The sequence below is a fragment of the Akebia trifoliata genome, chromosome 4 (genome assembly GCF_017979445.1).
Source record: "Akebia trifoliata isolate Shusen 1 chromosome 4, ASM1797944v1, whole genome shotgun sequence".
NCBI lineage: Eukaryota > Viridiplantae > Streptophyta > Magnoliopsida > Ranunculales > Lardizabalaceae > Akebia > Akebia trifoliata.
The window spans coordinates 756,516-776,855 of NC_141378.1; the positions used below are offsets into that span (position 1 = coordinate 756,516).

The following is a 20,340-nucleotide window of genomic DNA, read 5'->3' on the forward strand; positions in this document are numbered from 1 at the left end:
CAGTTGTTTGATTTCTTTTACAGGTATGATGTTTCATACTATAAGCATGTAGCAATGTAACTAGGCGTTAACAACCCGAAGCACTTCAGACCTTGAAAGTCCTTTTCTTGATTCAAGTTGCCCATATTGCATCCCCTGTGAAGATATCCAAAAAAGCTTGACGTCCAACCATGTTCATACTACGTACCTCATTTAAGTTAGTCTTCTAAGCACACGGAGTCACACCCATTTTGAACCAAATTAGAGAATGCATTTTGGAGTTGGTTTGTTGGATTTTAAAAAGGGAGGGGGGGGGGGGGGGTATCCAATTTTTTTTTATAAAAAAATGATCTTGATGTCATATATGCCTAGAGAGACAGCTTGATACAAAACAAATAAATAAAAGAAAAACTTCCAACCACAGAAAATAAGATTGTTTGACGTTGACTTTGTGATTAACACACCGGCATAGTAAAAAATGTGAGTTCTCAACAAGTGAGACAAAATCAAGATAATCTCAAGACAAATCGAGCAGGAAGGAGCTCAAAAGTCATATATAATCAGAGAATACAGTGATGTGTGACGCACTCAATTAGAACATCTGACCAGTCTCAACTATGACATTATTACTAGCTTCCGCTGTGTGTGTGAACCTAAGCACCCCACCTAGCCTTTTTAAGTTACAGTGAGAACCCTCCAAAAGGTTAGTATAAGTGAATCCAGTGTATGGTCATTCAACCTTGAGAAAATCAAGGGTGTATATTCATTCAACTTCGAGAACAATCTTCATGAACTCGTAGACGAAGTAACTTATTGCAGCCGATGGTAAAACCTGAAAAAGGCAGAAGAGCAAGAACAAGATGGTTAAGATACAATTGGTTGACCTTTTTGCTGGAACAGTAGCCATGAATATCAAAAGAATAAAAAAAAAGAGTAAATAGTTACTTTAAAACACTGATCTGTTAACCTAGAACCATAAGAGTTAACCATCAAATGGTGTAACCCTCCTCAAACAGTGTTATGTATCCTCCACATAATAATACCAACGTTTTAAACAATGCAACTCTGCATGAACCGCATAAAATGATAAGGTTCACCTATTTCAATGAAGATCCATGCATCACATAAAGCTCCCCTTAATTCCACTACCCCTAAAGGACCAGTATTGGCCTGCAGCCCAAGATTCTCAAATCTCAACCATGAGTTATTTTTCCTTTCACCTATGATTGTTAGGCTTCGACAAGGAGTGAGCTTTCGACAAAGATAATCATCTTTTCTCACTCTACAAGACAAGTATTTAGGAAAGTCTAACTGAAGTTACACTACAACCTAACCCTTGATCTTCCCATCTTCTGAGTCTCTTTGTTAGATAAGGCTTCCCGTGACCTATTACTAAAATAGCCAGTAGCCTTCCTACTTGAAAGATCAAATTACAACTGGAGAAGAGCATAAGAAAAGCTCCTTGTGAATTCAGAAAAGAAAGGTTTATTCACTCAAGAAAGTCGAAGCACTACAATGGAGAAATCCAGATCAACTTTTGCATAGTCCACATACAGGAAAGAGCATGCCTTCCATGTAATAACAGGAGAAGGCATACAACAGAAGGAAAGACAGCTGACAATTACCGAAGCTCATCTCATTATAACTCAATTTGTAGTCTTCCAAAGATCTTAAAGGATACATGGCTAGAGATATCCAACTCCTTATGAATGGTCAAAAATAAAATGTAGGATAATTTAGTTTATTTGACATTAGTTTAACTAAATGCAGATCATACTTCTCTTCAAGTTCAGACTTATTCAAAATAAACCTTCCAGATATTATAGAGAAAGATATGATCAAGGCTTCCAGAGATCAATGTTTACATACCTGTAATAAGCTGGGAATGAGTCCTGCATAGAGTGCAGGAACACCTCCCTGTTCAACTATCTTGATACAAGTTGCCAATGCACTCAACTTCGTTGCCTGGACTTGCATTTGAAGTTGTCTCCTCACTACCTCAAATGGGTATGTGGCAGCTTCAGCACAAGCACCAGCAATGGCCCCATATAGCAAGGTCCTCATGGATCCCAACTCCAGTTGGTCCAAAGCATTTAGCTCTTGACCTTGAAGTTTCATGTTCTGAATCCTCTTCCTTCCTTCCGGTGAATGGAGATAAGCCGACTTCAGCATATCGTACACCCCATAGAAAACTGCACCTGAAGGTGCCATGCTTATAATGGAGGGTACTAAGCCCTTGTAAAGTGAAAAGAACCCTTCAGTTTGGATCATGTGACGGAAAGCCCCAATGACACCACCCAAGGCTTCCCCACCAGGAGCTACCATCTTTGTTCGTATCTGAAATATTTTAACTTGTGAAGGTAGTTAAGAAATCACTTAAAACCTCACATAATGAACTTGTCAAAATTGGATCCAGTTCAACAACAATAATCTAATGGTGATGAATCAGTCACTCAGCATAACAAATTATGAAATATCAAACAATAAACAAAAATCTGCCATTTGTTTGATGGTTTATAGCCCACGCAACCAATAAAGCCAAAAACAGTAACAGAAGCAGAAAAAAAGATGATGATTCAATTTCTAAAATTCTTAAAATTTTATGACCTACAGAAACATAAATTTCAAGTGGTTTCTGTTTGACCAAACACAATCGACCCTTAATACTTCAGCGGCAAGCCTCCAATTCATCAAAAACACAATAGTGAAGATGGACCCCTATGGAGTTCAGACTAAAATATTTTTCATGCAGTTCAGATAAATCCATGCACTTAAAAGATCAGATAGGGGACCATGCTACCACAAAATAAGACTAATGTATTTCATGCAGCTCTAAAGTATATTCTTTTCATGCTCCTACCTAATCAAAACCAAGTGTCTGCAGATTTTTATGAACCTATTGACACAGTCAAGGTAATAAATTTTGGTTTCAAGGGTTGTATGGAACCGATCAATTCGGTCCAGATTAAAATTGAAAACTCCCAAAAGAATTAGAGTCTCATCAATCTCACCTCTCCTTTCTCTCCCTCAATTTTTTTATTGTGCTTACTTCTTAGGAGTTAGGACATAGATTAATGATTTATTAAATGAAATATTTCATGTTTATTATTATTTTTTAATGAAATATATGTTGCTTCCAAGCAGGTATATAGGATATTGGCAACCCATAGAACCAAACCAAATCGACTTCAGTTTGGTTTGTTTGGTTTGGTATTTAGTTCAGTTCTTATTCTTATTTAGTGGAACCGACCTAGGTCAGATCTGTTTGTTTTTGCCCAAACCGAACCAAGTTGCAACCCTAAGTATAATGTCCATGATCAGAATCTGATGGCTAGGGTCATCTGATTGGGTCAATTTGGGCTCAGGAGATCTTCAAACTGACACCCCAATGGTGAGAACTTAACCACTGCAAATGTGACACACATAAAACACACAGGAGAAGTCAGCCTATTTCCAATGTACCGTCCAGAATGGAAGGTAAATAAACACTTCCATCATATCACATAGGTAAAAACACAGCTTAGCTGAAAAATAAAAAAATAAAAAAGAACAGAGATTCACAAGGAAAAGTAAACATCATGGAATTGTTTGCATTGGATTACTCTAAAAATGAACAAAGTCAGAAACTGCTGCATACCGTGTCCATTGGTAAGCAGAGTACAGTAGCAGTAATTCCAGCCGCAGCACCAGCAAGAAACCTTTCCAAATTTGTGGTTTCTTCATTCCCAGACATTTTGAGCAGCTGCTTTCTGTATGTGTCATAAGCATAGAAATTTACAGCCTTAAATGGAGCTGTTCGAAGAATGTTGACAAAATTTCCCTTCCAAAAGCCTTTCAAGCCTTGAGTAGCTGCAATTGTCTTTATGAGCTCAAATAGATTCTTCTGTTCACCACGTACTATGTATTCAAGCTTTAGTCTTTCAAGTGGAGCAACAAAAGTTCTGATACAAAAACATTCATTTTCAGATAGAAAATATAGGCAGTGAAATTAAAAATTCAAGGAAAAAAATGAAATTGGCCAATTAAAAAAAGCAGAGACATGTTACACTAGTCGGTCCATGAGATCTTAAGACGGGAATTCACTCAAGATCCATACAAACTGCTTATCTGCTATCTCAAAAGTTAATACTTGATAGGACAGACATTTTCTATATACATAACTCAAAATAACGAGTATCAGAAACACATAAAATTGATGTTAAAATTTTTTTTATCCATAATAAGCTATCCTGTTAAGCTTATTATAGATTAAAAAGTGATCCATCCAGAACAAACCAGAACCTTGTAAAACCATATTTTGAATTCAATTATGGATTAATGTAATGGAACTAGTGCACTTCCTGCATTGATAAGTGTCATGAATATCCAAAATAAAGTGAAACCAACAACATCTATCATGAATTGGGTAGTGCCGGCATAACATATCACCTGTATGGGCATATTCGTGTTACAAACAAATATTATTTTCTATATTAAATATTTTATCATTCAAATCATGACATTTTCATCAGTCATTGTCAAAACATGGTTTTGTGATCTATGGATAATATATGAATTTAGTGTCTCGTGGTCCATGTGTCGTAAACAGACACCTTGTGTTCATGCTCTGTTGACACATGTAATTGTGTCCACATTTTATGTACGAAAACAATAATTGCAATCGGAAATGTGCATCATTCATTCAACATCCATTAGTAAAATAATTTACAAATGAGAAATGAATAAGATAAGCCATTGTTTCGTCATGAGTCATGCATCCATTTGAAATGGCCATCCCTTTTATTTCAACATGATCTACCATCAAAAGCATATTAAGCATCCCGCCCATGTAAAAGAAAAACAAATTTGGAGCGAATAGGCTGTTTCCAAGCCATTTGAACAGGCAATACAGTGAGGTAATCAATGACATGTTAGTTCATAGAAGATAGAAGATACCGCCTGATAGAACAAATGGGTCTAAAGCAACCGTTACAGCACTAGAGAGGCATTCTAGGTCCTTCTGATTTGAGAGTCCACCCTCTCTAATGATACAATCACTACAATCAAAGCTTATTTTATTCTCATAATGGTGTAAAAGGAGGGGAATGTAACTCGAAGTGATTACTTCCAATCCGAACCATGGTTTTCAATCTCGGTTTCCAGTCTCACCTCATTCAAAAATGTTACCAAGATGACTCAGACAAGACAAGGGTTTTTTCATGGATTTGGTAACCAGAAAGAAGGGGGGGAGGAGGAGATGAAGAAGAAGAAGGGGGCCTCAGCCATGGCCCATATTTCTTAACGATCACCTCCCAACAATTATTTCTTTCCTTCACAAATTTCTATAGCAACTTTCTGCCACATTTGTATTAATCTCAACTCTAGACTGATGGAAACTATGCTCTGGGTATAGTGTTTCATTTCAGTTCATCTCAAAAAAAAAAGCAGCTATTGATATTTTGTGCATGGGAATCAACTGATTTAGTTCATGAAGATAAAGGACAGACCGAGAGGATGAGTGCGTCTAAAGAAAAATTTGATGTCAAAATAAAGATCACAGAAAAAATTTGAATGCAGTGTGAACAAGAAGAGAAGTGAAAATTTTCAGAGTTGATTTCTCTATGTAGAAGATAAATTAAGCATATGGGGCAACGCCAAATCCATACAATTCCATCAGATAAGCAAACCATCTACTCAATTCATGCCCCAAACTCCAATAGCTAAAGACAGTTATAATAACATACTAAGGCCTGTTTAGATCCCCATTTTTCCCTGGAAAAAATATACTCTAAAGATTTTTTTTCAGGTAAAAGTATATACTTTTTTCCGAAAAAATGACTATCCAAACAGACCCAGATCCTCCTTTCAATTATAAACCAAAAGTGCATCAAAAATCAAATAAAAAACAAACCTTGAAACCATTGCAGCAACTGCCCCGGACCAGAGATGCTTTGTGGCGTTCATCGCACCAGTTCCCTGTAATCTAACCTTATTTTCCTCCTTACCCTCCTCAAACCCCACCGTCGTCTCCTCCGGATTCTTATCCTCATTTCCCCCTAAAAGTCCTGACGAATTCTGAACAAACCCATCGCTCTCGTTAATCGACAGGCTCACCGACAAAAAACCATCACTAAGAACCCCAGGACCGCTTTTTCCTCGCTGAAAACCACTCAAAACAACTGGTTTTCGACAAATGCGAGAAGAAGAAGAACGTAAACAAGAAGAATTAATCGAATACGATACATCAATCGAATCGCTTCTTGAAGAAATCAAAGAAACAAACGAAGTAGGAATAGATGGCTCAAGAAACAGTCCTCCACCAACGAAGATAACCGAATCCGAATGCCTCAAAACTGGAAGGTCAGACGATTCACAAGCAATCGAATCCCTAAACCAGACTCCAACCCCCAGCATTGTAAAACTAACTGAAATCGATCGAGTCTGGATCAAATTCTAGGGTTTGAGATGAGTTCCACATGAGTTTAATAAATAAAAAGAAGCTTAGAGACTACGAGAGAATCGGATAAAATTAGGGTTTCGAGAATGACGGGAACAATCAGGCGGCTTCTGCTTTGCTTCCATGTCCGCACCAACTAAGCTTTGTTGGGGTCTGTTTTTCTGATGTCCAGTGTTTACGTTAACTAGCGTTAACCGTCGTCCACAGGCTCAAACCAATGGACATTTCCTTAAGTTTGAATCTCGAAGAAAACCAACGCTCTCGATTCTAGGGAAGATATTTTCCTCAAGCTGACTGTATTAATTTCCTTTTCTTATGGTTATTATGCTGTCGTACAAGTACCATGAATATAACACGTGGCATACTTTTAGGGCCCATGACTCATGAAAATCTTCGCCCGCTATATACCTAAACGTTTTTATCGTTGATTACAGAATTGTAGATAATGGGAAAGGCCCAAGAATTAAGAGATGTTCAATTGTTTTTGTTTTGGTTTTAGATCTATATCTGGTTGATTGGACGGTCAGGATTAATGCAAGTGAGCTTTGGCACAAATACCATTAAATGTCCTTCTGATTTCGAATTCTATTTGCAGATGAAGATTCGGATAAGTGGATATTTGGATGGTAACACAACTTGTTGTAAATGGAGTAGGGAATTCGTCCTATTGAGCAAGTTGAAAATGAAGCCCAATGATCCCACAATTTAAAGCCATAGGGTAACCCCCATACATACCCCTCTATGGTTGTAACTTGACGGGCTGGTCGGGGCTCAACCCGATAGATGGGTGAGCTTGAGTCTAGTTATTTAGAAAATGAGTTTAGCCTAATTTGAAATATCTCGACTCGATTTCAATTCGGATTGAAAGTACGAGCAACTCAATTTAACAAGATGTCAACTAATATATAACTATTTTAATATTAATTATAAATTTTTATTTATCTTTTTTTTTAAAATATTTCATCTTATTATTATGACTTATGGACAATTAGTTAATATTAATGTGAATTTTGGGTTAGTATATATAGATACCCATTTTTGCATCTGCCTAACAATCTGTCACTCGATTGTTATGAATTTCTAATGATGAACGTAAAGAATTCGAAAATTTGTAAGTATTGTTATTAATTTCTCTCATTTCTAGTCTTTCCATCTATAGTACTTGTTATTACTCGACGTATAAATTTACGGATATTTATGATCGCTACACCTTACACCCAATTTAGTAAGTACATACGCTTATGTTCGCTACACATTTTGATAACTTAGAGATATTATGACGCTAGAAAAATGTGACCTTGAAACTCATAAATAATCACGTTGAGACTGAAATAAACCTCACGCCAAAATTCGTAAAAATCTTCAAAAATAAACAAAATTACGAAAGAATTTCGGACTTCCGAAAAATCTTAAAAGTACTTCCATTGCATTCAGAACATAATTTCGAGCCTAATGAGACCCAAATCAACGACAATAGAGAAATTAATGAGAAGTCACAAAATTGACCAAAATATCTTACTTTTACCTAGAGACCACATTCTTAGGAAAACATGATAACAAATTTTTAAATTGAAAAATTCTTAACTAATCAAAATCAAATTAAAAATTAAAAATTAATAAACTAATTGAGATTTGAAATCAAATTAAAATCCAAATATAATCAAAATCACATTAAAATTTATTGAACAATTCAAATTAAAATTTTATCAAAATCCAATTAAAATTTCAGTTAAATATCAATCAAATAAATTTCAAAATCAAATCGAAAATAAATTTATAAGTTAATAGACCAATTAAAAGTCAAACTAAAATGTAATCAACCAACAAAATTCAAATTAAAATTCGATTGATTGAAAAGGTCCAAATTAAAATTTAACCAACTAATCAAATTTCAAATTTAATCAACCCACTAAAAGTCCAATTAAAATCAATTAACCCATATACTTCCAATTAAAATCAAAACAACCATTAAAAATTAAAAATAAAATCAACCAATTAAAGCTTAATCCATAGAGGACTATGAAGTTACGAGTATCGTGGGATTACCACCCCTATAACCTCTTAATAAAAACGTGAGAGAGAGGAAAAAAAAAATCCAACATCCCATTCTCTTGGAAATAAAAGAAAAAAAATTGAGAAAAAACAAAAATTATATATATGGGAGAGGTCTCTCCACTCTAAACACATCTCCTTCTCTCTTAGACTCTCATTCTCTCTCACGTTTTGGAGACCCCTTCTCTCTCACATTTTGGAGCAAGGACAACTTCTCCACATCTCCTTCCCTCCTATTCGCTCTCTCTCTCTCGCTCTCTCTCAGACTCCATCTCCCTATTTTTCTTTCTCTCACATCCTCGATTTCTTCTGTCCACACATGATTTCTCTCTCTCTCCATATTCTTCTCTATATGTTTTTTGTTTTCTCCTTTGTCTTGTTCCTTCAAAAATAAACTAAAAGAAATAACAGAAAAGGGAAGATAAAAAAAAATAAAAACTAAACTACTCACCTTCATCTCTTCTTCTTCAACCTAATTCCAGTAAAACTATCACCTTCAACTCAATACCATCACAACCTTCTTCCACTTGGACTCTCACAACTTTACTTGCGACATCACATCTTCAATCTTGCATAATCTCTGAAAGAATCCACAGTCACCACCATTGTTAGGAGCTTGTTCTTGCTTCTTTTTTCTTTTTTCTAACCCTCTAATCACAACAATTCTTCATCGCAAACAAGGTAAATACATTGGCTCTTTATTAGTTTCAATGTGATTTAATATGTTTTCTCTTTCTACAAGGTATTGACATTCTTGTGATCATGATTTCAAGAAGCGGTTAAGTTCATACGAGGGAGCTTGAATTGGCTCAAAGTAAAAATGCAATAAAAACGTGGCCGAGTATGGTTGTGTTTAACATGATGTTATAAACAATGGTCGACCTCATGTTTACTTTGAAACATACACGTTCGTTTGTTTGTTGTAGAAAAAATGATAGAGTCTGTGGGATCCCTTGGGGTAGAATCGATCTATGCCTTCTATATCCGAAATTATTTCAAAATCCAGATTTTCAAAGATTTGACCACCAAATTGACTCGATGATTTTTGTGCACGTGGCACTAAAAATGATCATTGATTTTTCAAAATATTAGTGGATCGACTCATTGATTTTTGGTGTTGATAGATTGATCAAATTAATTTTTTTTATATACAAGGTTAGTGAGTCGACGCACTAGTTTTTGATATTAGTGGATTGATCGAATTATTTTTAGTAAATGAACTCATTGATTTTTGGTGTCATGCTCATTACTCAAACCAAATCAATTTTGCAAAGAAAAAACAAAATGAATTAATTCACTAATTTTTTGTGGCATGAATTGATTTTTTAGGGCAGCCGACACGTTGATTTTGATGGTTATTGGATCAATTAAATCAAAATACGTTTTCTTTAAAACAACGATAAAGTCAATTCATTGGGATGCGTATTGAAAATTTTGTCATGTAAATTTATAATATTGATTGATAATTGAAGCTCTTTCTATCTTTATACTTAAAAATTGAAAATTTTATATGGTGACAATTAGTCGTAGTCATAAGATTTGTTTAGCAAATCCAATATAAATTGACGATGATTGGATCATAGTTTGACTTTAGTCTTTATGTATTGATTATATGATAGTTTTGGATTGTAATAAAGATCGATCATCTTAATCGAGCGGATTTGATGCTTAACACCTTTTGAAACCCGTAATCTGACCCCTTACATATTTATCTTATTCGTGGACTGATCCAGATCCATTTGGAGTTATTTTGGTTTATAGATCTAAATTATGTAACAATTCTCATTTATTAAAAAACTCTTAATTTACTAATCAGACCCCTCTTCATTATTTAATGAAAAAGGGTTGAGACGATTTTAGTATAGTTTGTCTAAATATTCTTTCGGTGATGGATTTGAAGGTTGTATGCGCTTTTATTTACTAGTATTTTATTTTTTGATTTTGTATATTATTTTTTTTAAATATTAATTTTTTTTTTTAATTAAAATGAAATTATGATTATTTAACGAGCCCAACCCCACCAAATCACCCAAAATTATCTAAACTTGTGCTAATCCGAACTCAACTTGATTTTATAATATCAAATTTAGGTTAAGCTTGGGTTAGTGGGCTTAGGCTTAATGGTCAAGTTTAAGTCGAGCTTGGGTTGAGGGTTCTACTACTTAAGTTGAGTATGGCCCAGGTTGCAACCCTACTCTAGGGGTTGTAAATATTAGAGATAACCCATAATATTTTCAAAATTATGACACTTTTTTTCTAGCATAAGTCAATCTCTCTTTATTTATTAGATTAGATGATTTAGACATACCTCTCATTGTTTTGTGAATATTTGAGATGCCCTATGTTTTTGAATTGATGACATATGCCCTTGACTTGGATCTTCTCTAAAAGACTAATAGAAAATGACTTAAATGCCATCATCTTCAAATTATAGTAAAAAACAAAAAAAACCTTTGATTTTTCTTGTCTAATTGGTCATCTTTAATCCATTGGGTAAATCATCAAGTCTTGAGAATAATATTAGATATTTGGAGAAATAGAAGATGAAATTTTAGATAGAAAAATTAAAGGTTTTTGAAAAAAGTAAGGTGAGGTTAGAGATGATGTATCGAAGATGAGATTGAATTGTTTAAAATAATTTATCATAGTTTGAAGAATTTGAAGATGATTGATTTTGTGACTGAAATCGAAGTATTTTTTGGCTGAAGGTTGAAGTTGAGAGTATATTTGGACAAAAGGTCAAAAAAAGAGAGTATGTATTTGCTTCATATATGCCTTTAGATTACTTTTTGTGATGCTCTAGCTTTTTTCTTTGAAACTAGATTCAGGATCATCCCCATCTCAACAACATAAGAAGGGATCTGGGCCCATTAAGCTCATCCATATTATATCATAAAAAGTGAGTGCACACATCAAATCATCATCCGGTTAAAATAGGTTAATCATATGAGATACTTTATGAGAATATTTTATTAATATTAGTTAAAATATTTTAATTAGGAACCCACCACTTTCGTCATTCTTATCGACCTAATAATGATGTTTCCTAAATAAAAAATTCTTCTTATACTTAAAATTAAATTAAGGATGCGACATACATGCTAGATGCCACAAATCATTGAATTCAATTTCAATATTTAATAGAGAGATTTACTAGGCATACATTTTATTACAAAAAACCTCTTTTGGAGTCTTGACCATATTTAGTAATTCTTCTAATAATTCGTGAATTGTACATGAATTTTTTGAATGATACATAAAACGATTGAAACTTCCTTCCAATTTAACTCATTATTAAAATTTGCATCTTTTTGAATCTTTTCGAATCATTCGTAATTTATTATTTTTCCAAATTAAACAAATAAAAAATACTTTATGTAAAGAGATTAAAAACATAAATTAATCCATATTTTGATAATAATAATAATAATAAATTATCTCAATATCACATAATAATATTTTTGTTATTCTCTCTTTACACTTAAAGATTTCATCATTAGACAATCACTAATCATTATTTATTATATAATCTCACAATTATCGGTCAACAATTATTATTTTTTCACTCCTTTTATATGTCTCCTCTTTCCTCTTATATATTTCTTTAATAAGGATCTAATAATTGACCAATTCATTTTTTGTATTAACCATTCCTCAATACATTAGGGACCTATCAAATAATATGTGAAAAAATGAATAAAATAATTACACAATTTGTTGAAATATGTGATGCATTTCTATATTTTATAGAAACTAGAGTGATGGATAGACCCTATTTTTTTATATTTTTCTTAGATCAATTATAAAGAAGATTTTATTTTTTAAGGAATTCAATTTCTCATAATTATTTATCTAATGAATTTATTTTCATTTGCAATTGTACACATCCTTAATGTGATTCTTATTGTTTTAAAGTAATTTTGAACGTCAGCACTCGATTTTATTTATGGGAAAATGCTGGAATGACATAAAGGAAGATACAAAGGTGACATAAATGATATGGTGGCTCGCACATAACAGTTAATACTTTTTACTTGTATCTCATGGAAAAGCAGCTACTATAATGTGCGCGCCATCACATCATTGTATCACCCCAGCACGACTCTTATTTATGAGGTCACTTTTAACCCTGGCCCTAAATCCTATTTCTTATCTCCTAATTAAAAAAAAAAAAAGATATTCTTAACGTGTGGACTAAAGGTAGGCATTAGAATGAAATAAATACATTTTGAAAATTGAATTTTGCATTAAAAAAAAAATTAAAATTTACCTTTTAAAAAGTTATTTTTTATCGAAATACCCTCAGATTTGAATTTCCAAAGTATATTTAATTATTTATTATGTTTTAATTCTTTAAAAAATTAAATTAGAGATGCTATTAACTTGTCTCCTACGAGAATAAGATACATATTAATACACCATCAAAATCGTCAGTTTAATGAAGAGTTTTTTTTATAAAATAAAATAAAATATCCTCAAAAGATTTTGTTTACTAGCTAAAATACCCGAAAAAAGTGTTTCGGAGGGGTATACAATGAACATCAGCATTTTGATCGTTGCTGGAACGTTCCAGATCATTCAAGTCGTGCTGTCAAGGCTACTGGCCGCCGCCTGGGAACGTGAGTCAAACTGAGGGGACGCACCTAATATCAATCATGGCACGCAATAATTCTGACACGTGGTGGATCTTCCACCACCATTGGAAAGAGGGAAAAACACTTTTGTCGACTCATCGATTTTTTTTTTCAAGCTTTCTCTTTATTGTAGAACTCGGACTTTATTGTATGATCCCAAGACCAATAGATCACCATCTAACGGTCTAATCTTATGTGTCACTATGAAATCTGAAAGCAATTGTAAGCCAGGAACGAGGCCGACAGGACACACGTTAACAAAGGCCACTAAAAATGGTTTATTTTCTGATGAATGTCCACGTGGCATTAATTGAAATTACAGTTACCGTTATCTTGGAGCAAAAGTCACGAGCAATAACATCGTGCCTTTAGATGACATAATGCACCGACAATTGGCAGTATTTACCAATCAAAAGTTTGATTCCATACTTCCCGTGCTACTAACTTAAACACTATCGTGGTTGTTCCATCACCAAAATTGGTCGATTGGTGATGTTCAGCACTGTTGATGGCGTGATCCACGTGGTTGTTAATATAGGTTAAGCCAAGTAAATTGTACCTTGCGAAGTAACAGATGCTTTACCCGCCATTTACTTCTCATGTGTCTCCACTCCTTCGTCTATAATTGACTCTAAAACCACCCTGATCTCTTCGATCACTTACAGTTACAGATCTCATCGCTGTCGTTTTAGAACAATTTTACTTTGAAATTCTGAATTTATTTGATAGAAGAGCAGAAGATGAATCCACACTTGGCCAGATCTCTGCTACGAAATTTACTCCATGGAAGAAACTATAATAACCGTTTCATTTCTTCGTCTTCCATGATCAGACCTTTAGAAACCTTAACAGTGAGACATCCGAGATATCTTTTCTTCAGTTTTTCACAATTGAATCGGTCTTTAAGCAGCACTGCATCTAATTCGGCGGAGACTAGTTTAGCAGAGAAGGATCAGAAGGAGAAATCGATTTCACATGGTGGAGAACAACGTATGGTTTCGAGCTATTGGGGGATCTCTCGGCCGAATATCACTAGGGAGGATGGGACGGCTTGGCCGTGGAATTGCTTTATGGTGAGGAGAATTGACTTTTTTTTTATGTTTCGATCTCGTTGAATGATTTTATATTTAAAATAACGGTGAAATTTGACTTATATAAGCTTTTTTCTGCTGGATTTTTTAGTTACTAAAGTTGATTTGGTGAATTAGTTGATCTGTTAGTTGGTTATCTTATTGACTTGAATTGGATTGAAAATGATGCAGAATTGCAGATAGAGGTTTTACCTCCTGATGAATTTCAGGAATTTTGATTTTTCATTATGAATTTGGGTAATTTTGGCAAAAAATTTAGTCCACGCTCGTTAAGCAAGTCTTAAATACAGTACTAGCGGATTCAAATATGCTTAATTCTAGATCATACAAACCTAGATGTGGCTTGGGCAAATGCAGAGTCGTTCGGACAATTGCACAGAACTTGGTGGTTTTATTATCTTATCTATAGATTTTGACCAACTAATGAATAACGGATTATCATCTTTGGTTAAGAATGTTTGACCAAAATGTGTTGTAGGGTCTAGTGTTTTTATCAGCGTAATGTACAAGGAGTAATTTCTTCTTTAAGAAAATTGCTGTTTTTTCATCGTTAGAAAATCTTAAGAAAACCTTTCTAAAATCAGAATAACTCGAGTCTAAACCTTGCTGTGAACGAACACTTCTTGAAGATAGTTGGAGCGTCCCACAATATGAAAAGGGATATTAACGACAATGTCTCTAACCAATCTAAAAAACAAAACAGTATCTTTGGGATCACCAATGGGGCTTGTCGAGGATTTGATATCGGATTAGTAACTGTGGTTTATCATTTGAAGGGTGGTTCCATAGGAAACTGATCCCAAAGCTGAAATAGTTTCTTCCTGAGGAGCTAATTGCAACTAATGGTTTATAGAACTGCTACTTATCTCATGAACATGTGAAAGTTACGTGCTTGCTTCTTAAGACTTGCATTGTGCAATCTTCAGAAGAGAATATTTATAACATTCTGAAGGGTTCTATTGAAATTCCTTCATTAGCTCTTATTGGAATTTTTTCATGTTACTACTTTTTTGGAAATCTTGAGATTCATGACTTTCAAACATTCTGTTATACATATTACTACATTCTTATCATCAGGTTTGATTTCTAACTATTATTTCTTATTTGGTAGCCATGGGAGACTTACAGAGCTGATCTATCAATAGATCTAGGTAAGCACCATGTACCCAAGACATTTTTGGACAAGGTGGCTTATAGGACAGTAAAACTTCTCAGAATTCCAACAGACATCTTTTTTAAGGTATGTTAACCATCTTTTTCCTCCCTTTTATTGATATATACAACTAAGTTTATATCGTTGATTGATTTGATGTTAAATATAAAAGCACCTACTGTCTGTGTTTTTGAGTGGCGAGAGAGTTGGATTGTCCTAATAGTGGGACATATTACAGCATGAATACTCTGGCGAGAGATTTACTCAGCATACCCAGCTCTTGCATTTTTATTACAAGAACTCCCTTGGAGTTCTGTCAACTCCAAGGGAATCTTACTTTATCAAGTTTGTTACCCACCAAACGTCACTTTATCAAGTTTGTTACGGAGCAAACCCTAGAGTGGGGATCCACGTCATAAAGTTCAAATTTATGATGTTAATTTGTTACTTAACATACCTTGGAGTGGATTCTAACCACATCAATTTGTGGCATCCAAAAACGTGATCTAATGTCACTGGTTTATAAAGAACAAAATTCTAAGAACTTTGAATGCATATATAATTGTTTTCACTGTTAAACTTTATTTTAAATTTGGGAGTTCGGTAGCCATCTATTTTCAACATCTACAATCAAGCGCAAAAAAGGTTTCTTTTTTGAATCTGTTTTTTCTTTTGAATCTGAATTATTCCATGAAACCGAGAAGGTTGTATTGTTGGATTGCTAATTTGATTATCCATGTGGGCCCAATGACCGTAGTAAGGTTTGAAATCTTACTAAGTAAGTCATGGTAGCATGATACATAAAGTAAGGTTTGTACGAGTAATGAATTTTAGAGCAAGGGAGTTTTTGTAATAAAATTGCGACAAATAGGTCTGCCCGGTAAATGTCTCTACTTTGATTGGTGTTCTGTTTCTCTTTAATTTTATTTGGAAATAAGAAATAAATGGTTTTGGTGTCTTCAATAAGTTCACTGCCAGATTACTGGGATGATCTAGCTTTTTGTGATTTCTGGTATTTGAATCATTTTTTCAAGTGTATTCATTCTAGTGTTTTTCAATACTTTGGTGATGTACTCTGAAGGGAACTCTTCGTGGGAGAGGATTTTATTGAAAAAGTAGCAAAATGATTTCCTTTTCTACTCTGGAACCAGATCCATCTATTCTACAAAAAAGATGGGCCTTTTAACCTATTTAAGAGTGATTCTGGTTCTCGCTTGTCTGATAAAATTATTTCTGGAAGACCATTAGAACATTCTGTGAGCTGTGATCAAATCTAGAAGATAATTATTAATGAAAATATTTAGAAGTACAAACCAAGAGTGTGGGTATGAGAAACGTGACTTTATGCATCTTTAATTGTTGAAACTTTTGAGTTTGCCAGTGAAGATGTCAAGAAAACGAACTTTCTTTGGAGAGAAAAAAGATAGAGAAGATGGGTGTTCCTGCCACACTACTCACCAACACTACCTACAGGTGTTACAGCAGAAAAAGAGGGAGAATATGTATATTGTAGGCGTATTCAGCATCATCATCCTAGGCCTCATCCCATATGCATGTAGCAAGAGTACTCTATTTCAATTTATCTATTGCATGGATGTTTGTTTTGATAAGTCTTCATTCACATTTTGTGTCAGTTATCTATTGTATTTTTACACATACCTGAGTTGCTTCCATCGAACTTCTTCTCCATTATAATTCTAGAAACTACAATGCAGAGACGGTATGGATGTCGTGCAATGATGCTGGAAACAGTGGCTGCTGTTCCCGGAATGGTGGGAGGGATGCTGCTACATCTCAGGTCTCTCCGCAAGTTCCAGCAGAGTGGTGGTTGGATCAAGGCCTTACTTGAAGAAGCAGAGAATGAACGAATGCACCTAATGACAATGGTGGAGCTTGTAAAGCCCAAATGGTATGAGAGGCTTCTGGTTTTAACGGTGCAGGGAGTCTTCTTCAATGCCTTTTTCGTGCTCTATATGCTTTCTCCTAAGCTGGCTCATAGAGTTGTTGGGTATTTGGAGGAGGAGGCAATACATTCATATACAGAGTACTTGAAGGATATTGATAGTGGTGCGATAGAAAATGTTCCAGCTCCTGCTATTGCTATAGACTATTGGAGGCTGCCCAAGGATGCCAATCTGAAGGATGTTGTGATTGTGATCCGAGCAGATGAAGCTCACCATCGAGATGTCAACCACTTCGCTTCTGTAAGAACAACTTTCTCCCATTTCCGTGCTCTAGACTCACTTTTTATGAAAAATAAACTAAACACCTATATAACCAATTTTTATATGAATGCAGCTCCCACCTATTTGCTTCGTTACAGAAAAACTAGTGTAAAATTAATAGTGGAACCAATACGGTTCCTTCGGACTCACTCTTTCTGACTTCATACAGGGATATTTTGATGAATTGTAGTTTGATCTCTGAAAATGATTAAGGTCTACCTTTTGTTATGTAGATAGCACACATCCTGGCATTTAATCTGTTTGATGATAATTCTAAGTTCTAACCATTTTTAGATTTTCTTTTGTGTAATTGGGATATGCCACTTGATAATATGATATTACTTGGAATTAGTTACAAATCCTGTGTGTGTTCTAGAATTTCAAAATTTGATATTTAACATTCTTAAAATTTTCAAAAACCAATGCTACATAGTACTTATTGAACTGACATGACTTTCTCAAAATGACCGATCTTTTTATTTTTTTTGATAAGTAGCAATATATTCATAAGAAAAGAAAATAATACTAGGCCAGTCGAGGTGACCAACCTAGCAAGACCTTACAAACAGACGCTACTCACTAGAAATACAAAGCATCTCATCCCAGTTATAAATAAAATCCTCGAAGAATATCCCCCTAAATTTTCTAAAAACTTTAGACCAACAAAACAAAAGGCCCAAAATGGAGATAATTGTTTCTGTGCCATCTTTTTTATTCCCCTCAAAGATACGGCCAAAATGACCGATCTTCTCTTTTCTCTTAATGGGGTAATCATGATTTTCTATTTAGTAGTCGGCTATTTTTTATGATCTTGGTTTCTTCTGCTTTATGGGTTTTGGCACATGTTAAAGTGCATTAAATACACCTTGAGATAAGCATGTGCAGTAATTTAGTAAAAAAAAAATATGTACTAAATGGTATTTTCGATACAAAATCCAATTTTCAAAGTATATTTATTGCATTTTAACGTGTGCCCTTAGGGGCAGAAGTTTAAAAGACCCCCGCTTTACTATCTTGAGGGTTTGACTTGGTTTGAACACTTTATATATTTTACTTTATGATTTTGATACCTGTTTGGAGTGAAGTAGCTTATCCATTTCAAATGTCTTCTCTATATGTATCTTGGAGATTCTTTTTTATTGCAAGTTTCTGAGATACAATCAATCTTGCTCCATGATGCAGGATATTCATTTCCAAGGGAAAGAATTGAGGGAGGCTCCAGCTCCTCTTGGGTACCATTGACGGATAAATATACATGTATGGTTGTAAGGGTGGACTGGGCATGATTCGGATCACGAGACCATGTTCAATATAATATAACTCTTGTAGGTTCGTAGGGCAGCAGAGCCATTTTTATTTTTTTTTGTTTTTTGGGATAAGTGACTAAGGTAGGTGATGAATTACTTCTATCGTTCGAATTCTGATATTCTGTTTGTAAATCCGAATTGCCAGACTGTGCCGTGGACTTAGTGTTTGTGGAAAACATTATAGAACAATGAATGCATCCTATCCAAATTAGTACTAAAAAATAAGTTTATTCCACTTACATATATGATCCGTATTAATTCCATTATAACTCAGAAAGCTTAGGGGCTGCTTCTAATGGTGAAAATTGCTTATGTTATCAAATATTTTAAAATAGAAAATATGTATTTTTTTACGGCAAAAATGTAGCTCATACTTACATAAACAGCAAAGAATTTTGCTGTGGAATTGATGGAATCTCTTTCCGATGTCTCCATTGCAGTTCTCTCTTTTTTCTATTTGAGTGCGCGTGCACGTGCGTGGAGGACCTTCGTAAAAAAGTTATCTTTGGCCTAGTGGAATTGATGGAATTATTTGCTATGTCCTCCCCTCCATCGCGCCAATATGTTGAGTCCATCCACATTTCCTTCCTGTGATTCAAACCTGATCACGATCATATGTTGGGATGTGATGTACACTTCACGCCGTTACCTTTCTTCTGCATTTTCTGTAATGAAGCCCAGATCTTTTGAGGCCTGTGAACCTAACTTATGCAACAAAAGGCATCTACCTACACACTTGCAAAAGAAAAATCAGAACCTTAGAATTGTGCCTCTCATGGTGGTGTCCAACAGGGGTTTAGATTCATCCTTCCTAGACTAAATTTGACACATGTTCACATTCGCAAAAATAAAATCAGAACCTTGGGGTTCCCAAAATTGTTTGAATGTGTCATAATTTTTTGTAATGTTGAGATAACAATTTGAGTCAAAGTTTTGTAATATTTGAACGATGTGTTTTAATCTGTAATTGGGGTTCCCAAAATATTTTTTTTTAGTGAATTCATGACTTTTATAATTTATGAATTCGTGAATTCATCACTTTTATAATCTACAAATTTGTTGATAAAATGCCCACGATTTTACCATATTCACGATCATACCAGTAATTTATCTATGAATTCATTGACTATAAAAGTGACGAATTCACTGGAAAAACACATGCGTTTGGGAATTAAAATAAATAGTGTATCGAAATCGGAATTTTGACATAAGTTGCGCTTGTTTTGGGAATTGGGGGTGCGTCAGCAAAAATTGGCATGACAATGGAATCTCTCTGTTATAATACTCCTACAATTTTATTGTCTTCTTTCTTTTACCCCCCTTAACCCAAAGAGGATGATCGGTCCAACATAGGCAAACTTAGTATAGATATAAAATGGGATAGTCCAACAATTTCAAAAGAATATCGGAGGTTCTTGTAATTTATAATTTTTTTTATAAAATAATTAGAGAGAAAATCAAAT

At 34.3% G+C, this 20,340-nt stretch overlaps 2 protein-coding genes across 2 annotated transcripts; one reads left to right on the forward strand and one right to left on the reverse strand.

Annotated features, from left to right (window-relative positions):
- Nucleotides 1-402: 402 nt before the first annotated feature.
- LOC147402721 (putative mitochondrial adenine nucleotide transporter BTL3) lies at nt 403-6,576 on the reverse strand. The gene is made up of 4 exons (XM_086438050.1): nt 5,870-6,576; nt 3,617-3,920; nt 1,849-2,316; nt 403-811 (listed from the first exon to the last, which is right to left on the reverse strand). The coding sequence occupies exons 1-4, from the start codon at nt 6,370-6,372 to the stop codon at nt 743-745; spliced, it is 1,344 nt and encodes a 447-aa protein (XP_086294176.1). The 5' UTR covers nt 6,373-6,576; the 3' UTR covers nt 403-742.
- Nucleotides 6,577-13,683: 7,107 nt separating this feature from the next.
- LOC147402722 (ubiquinol oxidase, mitochondrial-like) lies at nt 13,684-19,116 on the forward strand. The gene is made up of 4 exons (XM_086438051.1): nt 13,684-14,174; nt 15,304-15,432; nt 17,061-17,549; nt 18,753-19,116. The coding sequence occupies exons 1-4, from the start codon at nt 13,842-13,844 to the stop codon at nt 18,810-18,812; spliced, it is 1,011 nt and encodes a 336-aa protein (XP_086294177.1). The 5' UTR covers nt 13,684-13,841; the 3' UTR covers nt 18,813-19,116.
- Nucleotides 19,117-20,340: the final 1,224 nt, after the last annotated feature.

Excerpts from the sequence above, each read along its gene's own strand:
- LOC147402721 (XM_086438050.1), bottom strand. The coding sequence starts at position 6,372 with ATGCTGGGGGTTGGAGTCTGGTTTAGGGATTCGATTGCTTGTGAATCG. Across the intron at positions 3,921-5,869 it reads GTTGCTGCAATGGTTTCAAG|AACTTTTGTTGCTCCACTTG; the intron begins GTTTGTTTTTTA and ends TTTTTGTATCAG. Across the intron at positions 812-1,848 it reads TCATTCCCAGCTTATTACAG|GTTTTACCATCGGCTGCAAT; the intron begins GTATGTAAACAT and ends TGCCTTTTTCAG.
- LOC147402722 (XM_086438051.1), top strand. The coding sequence starts at position 13,842 with ATGAATCCACACTTGGCCAGATCTCTGCTACGAAATTTACTCCATGGA. Across the intron at positions 14,175-15,303 it reads GGCCGTGGAATTGCTTTATG|CCATGGGAGACTTACAGAGC; the intron begins GTGAGGAGAATT and ends CTTATTTGGTAG. Across the intron at positions 15,433-17,060 it reads CAACAGACATCTTTTTTAAG|AGACGGTATGGATGTCGTGC; the intron begins GTATGTTAACCA and ends ACTACAATGCAG.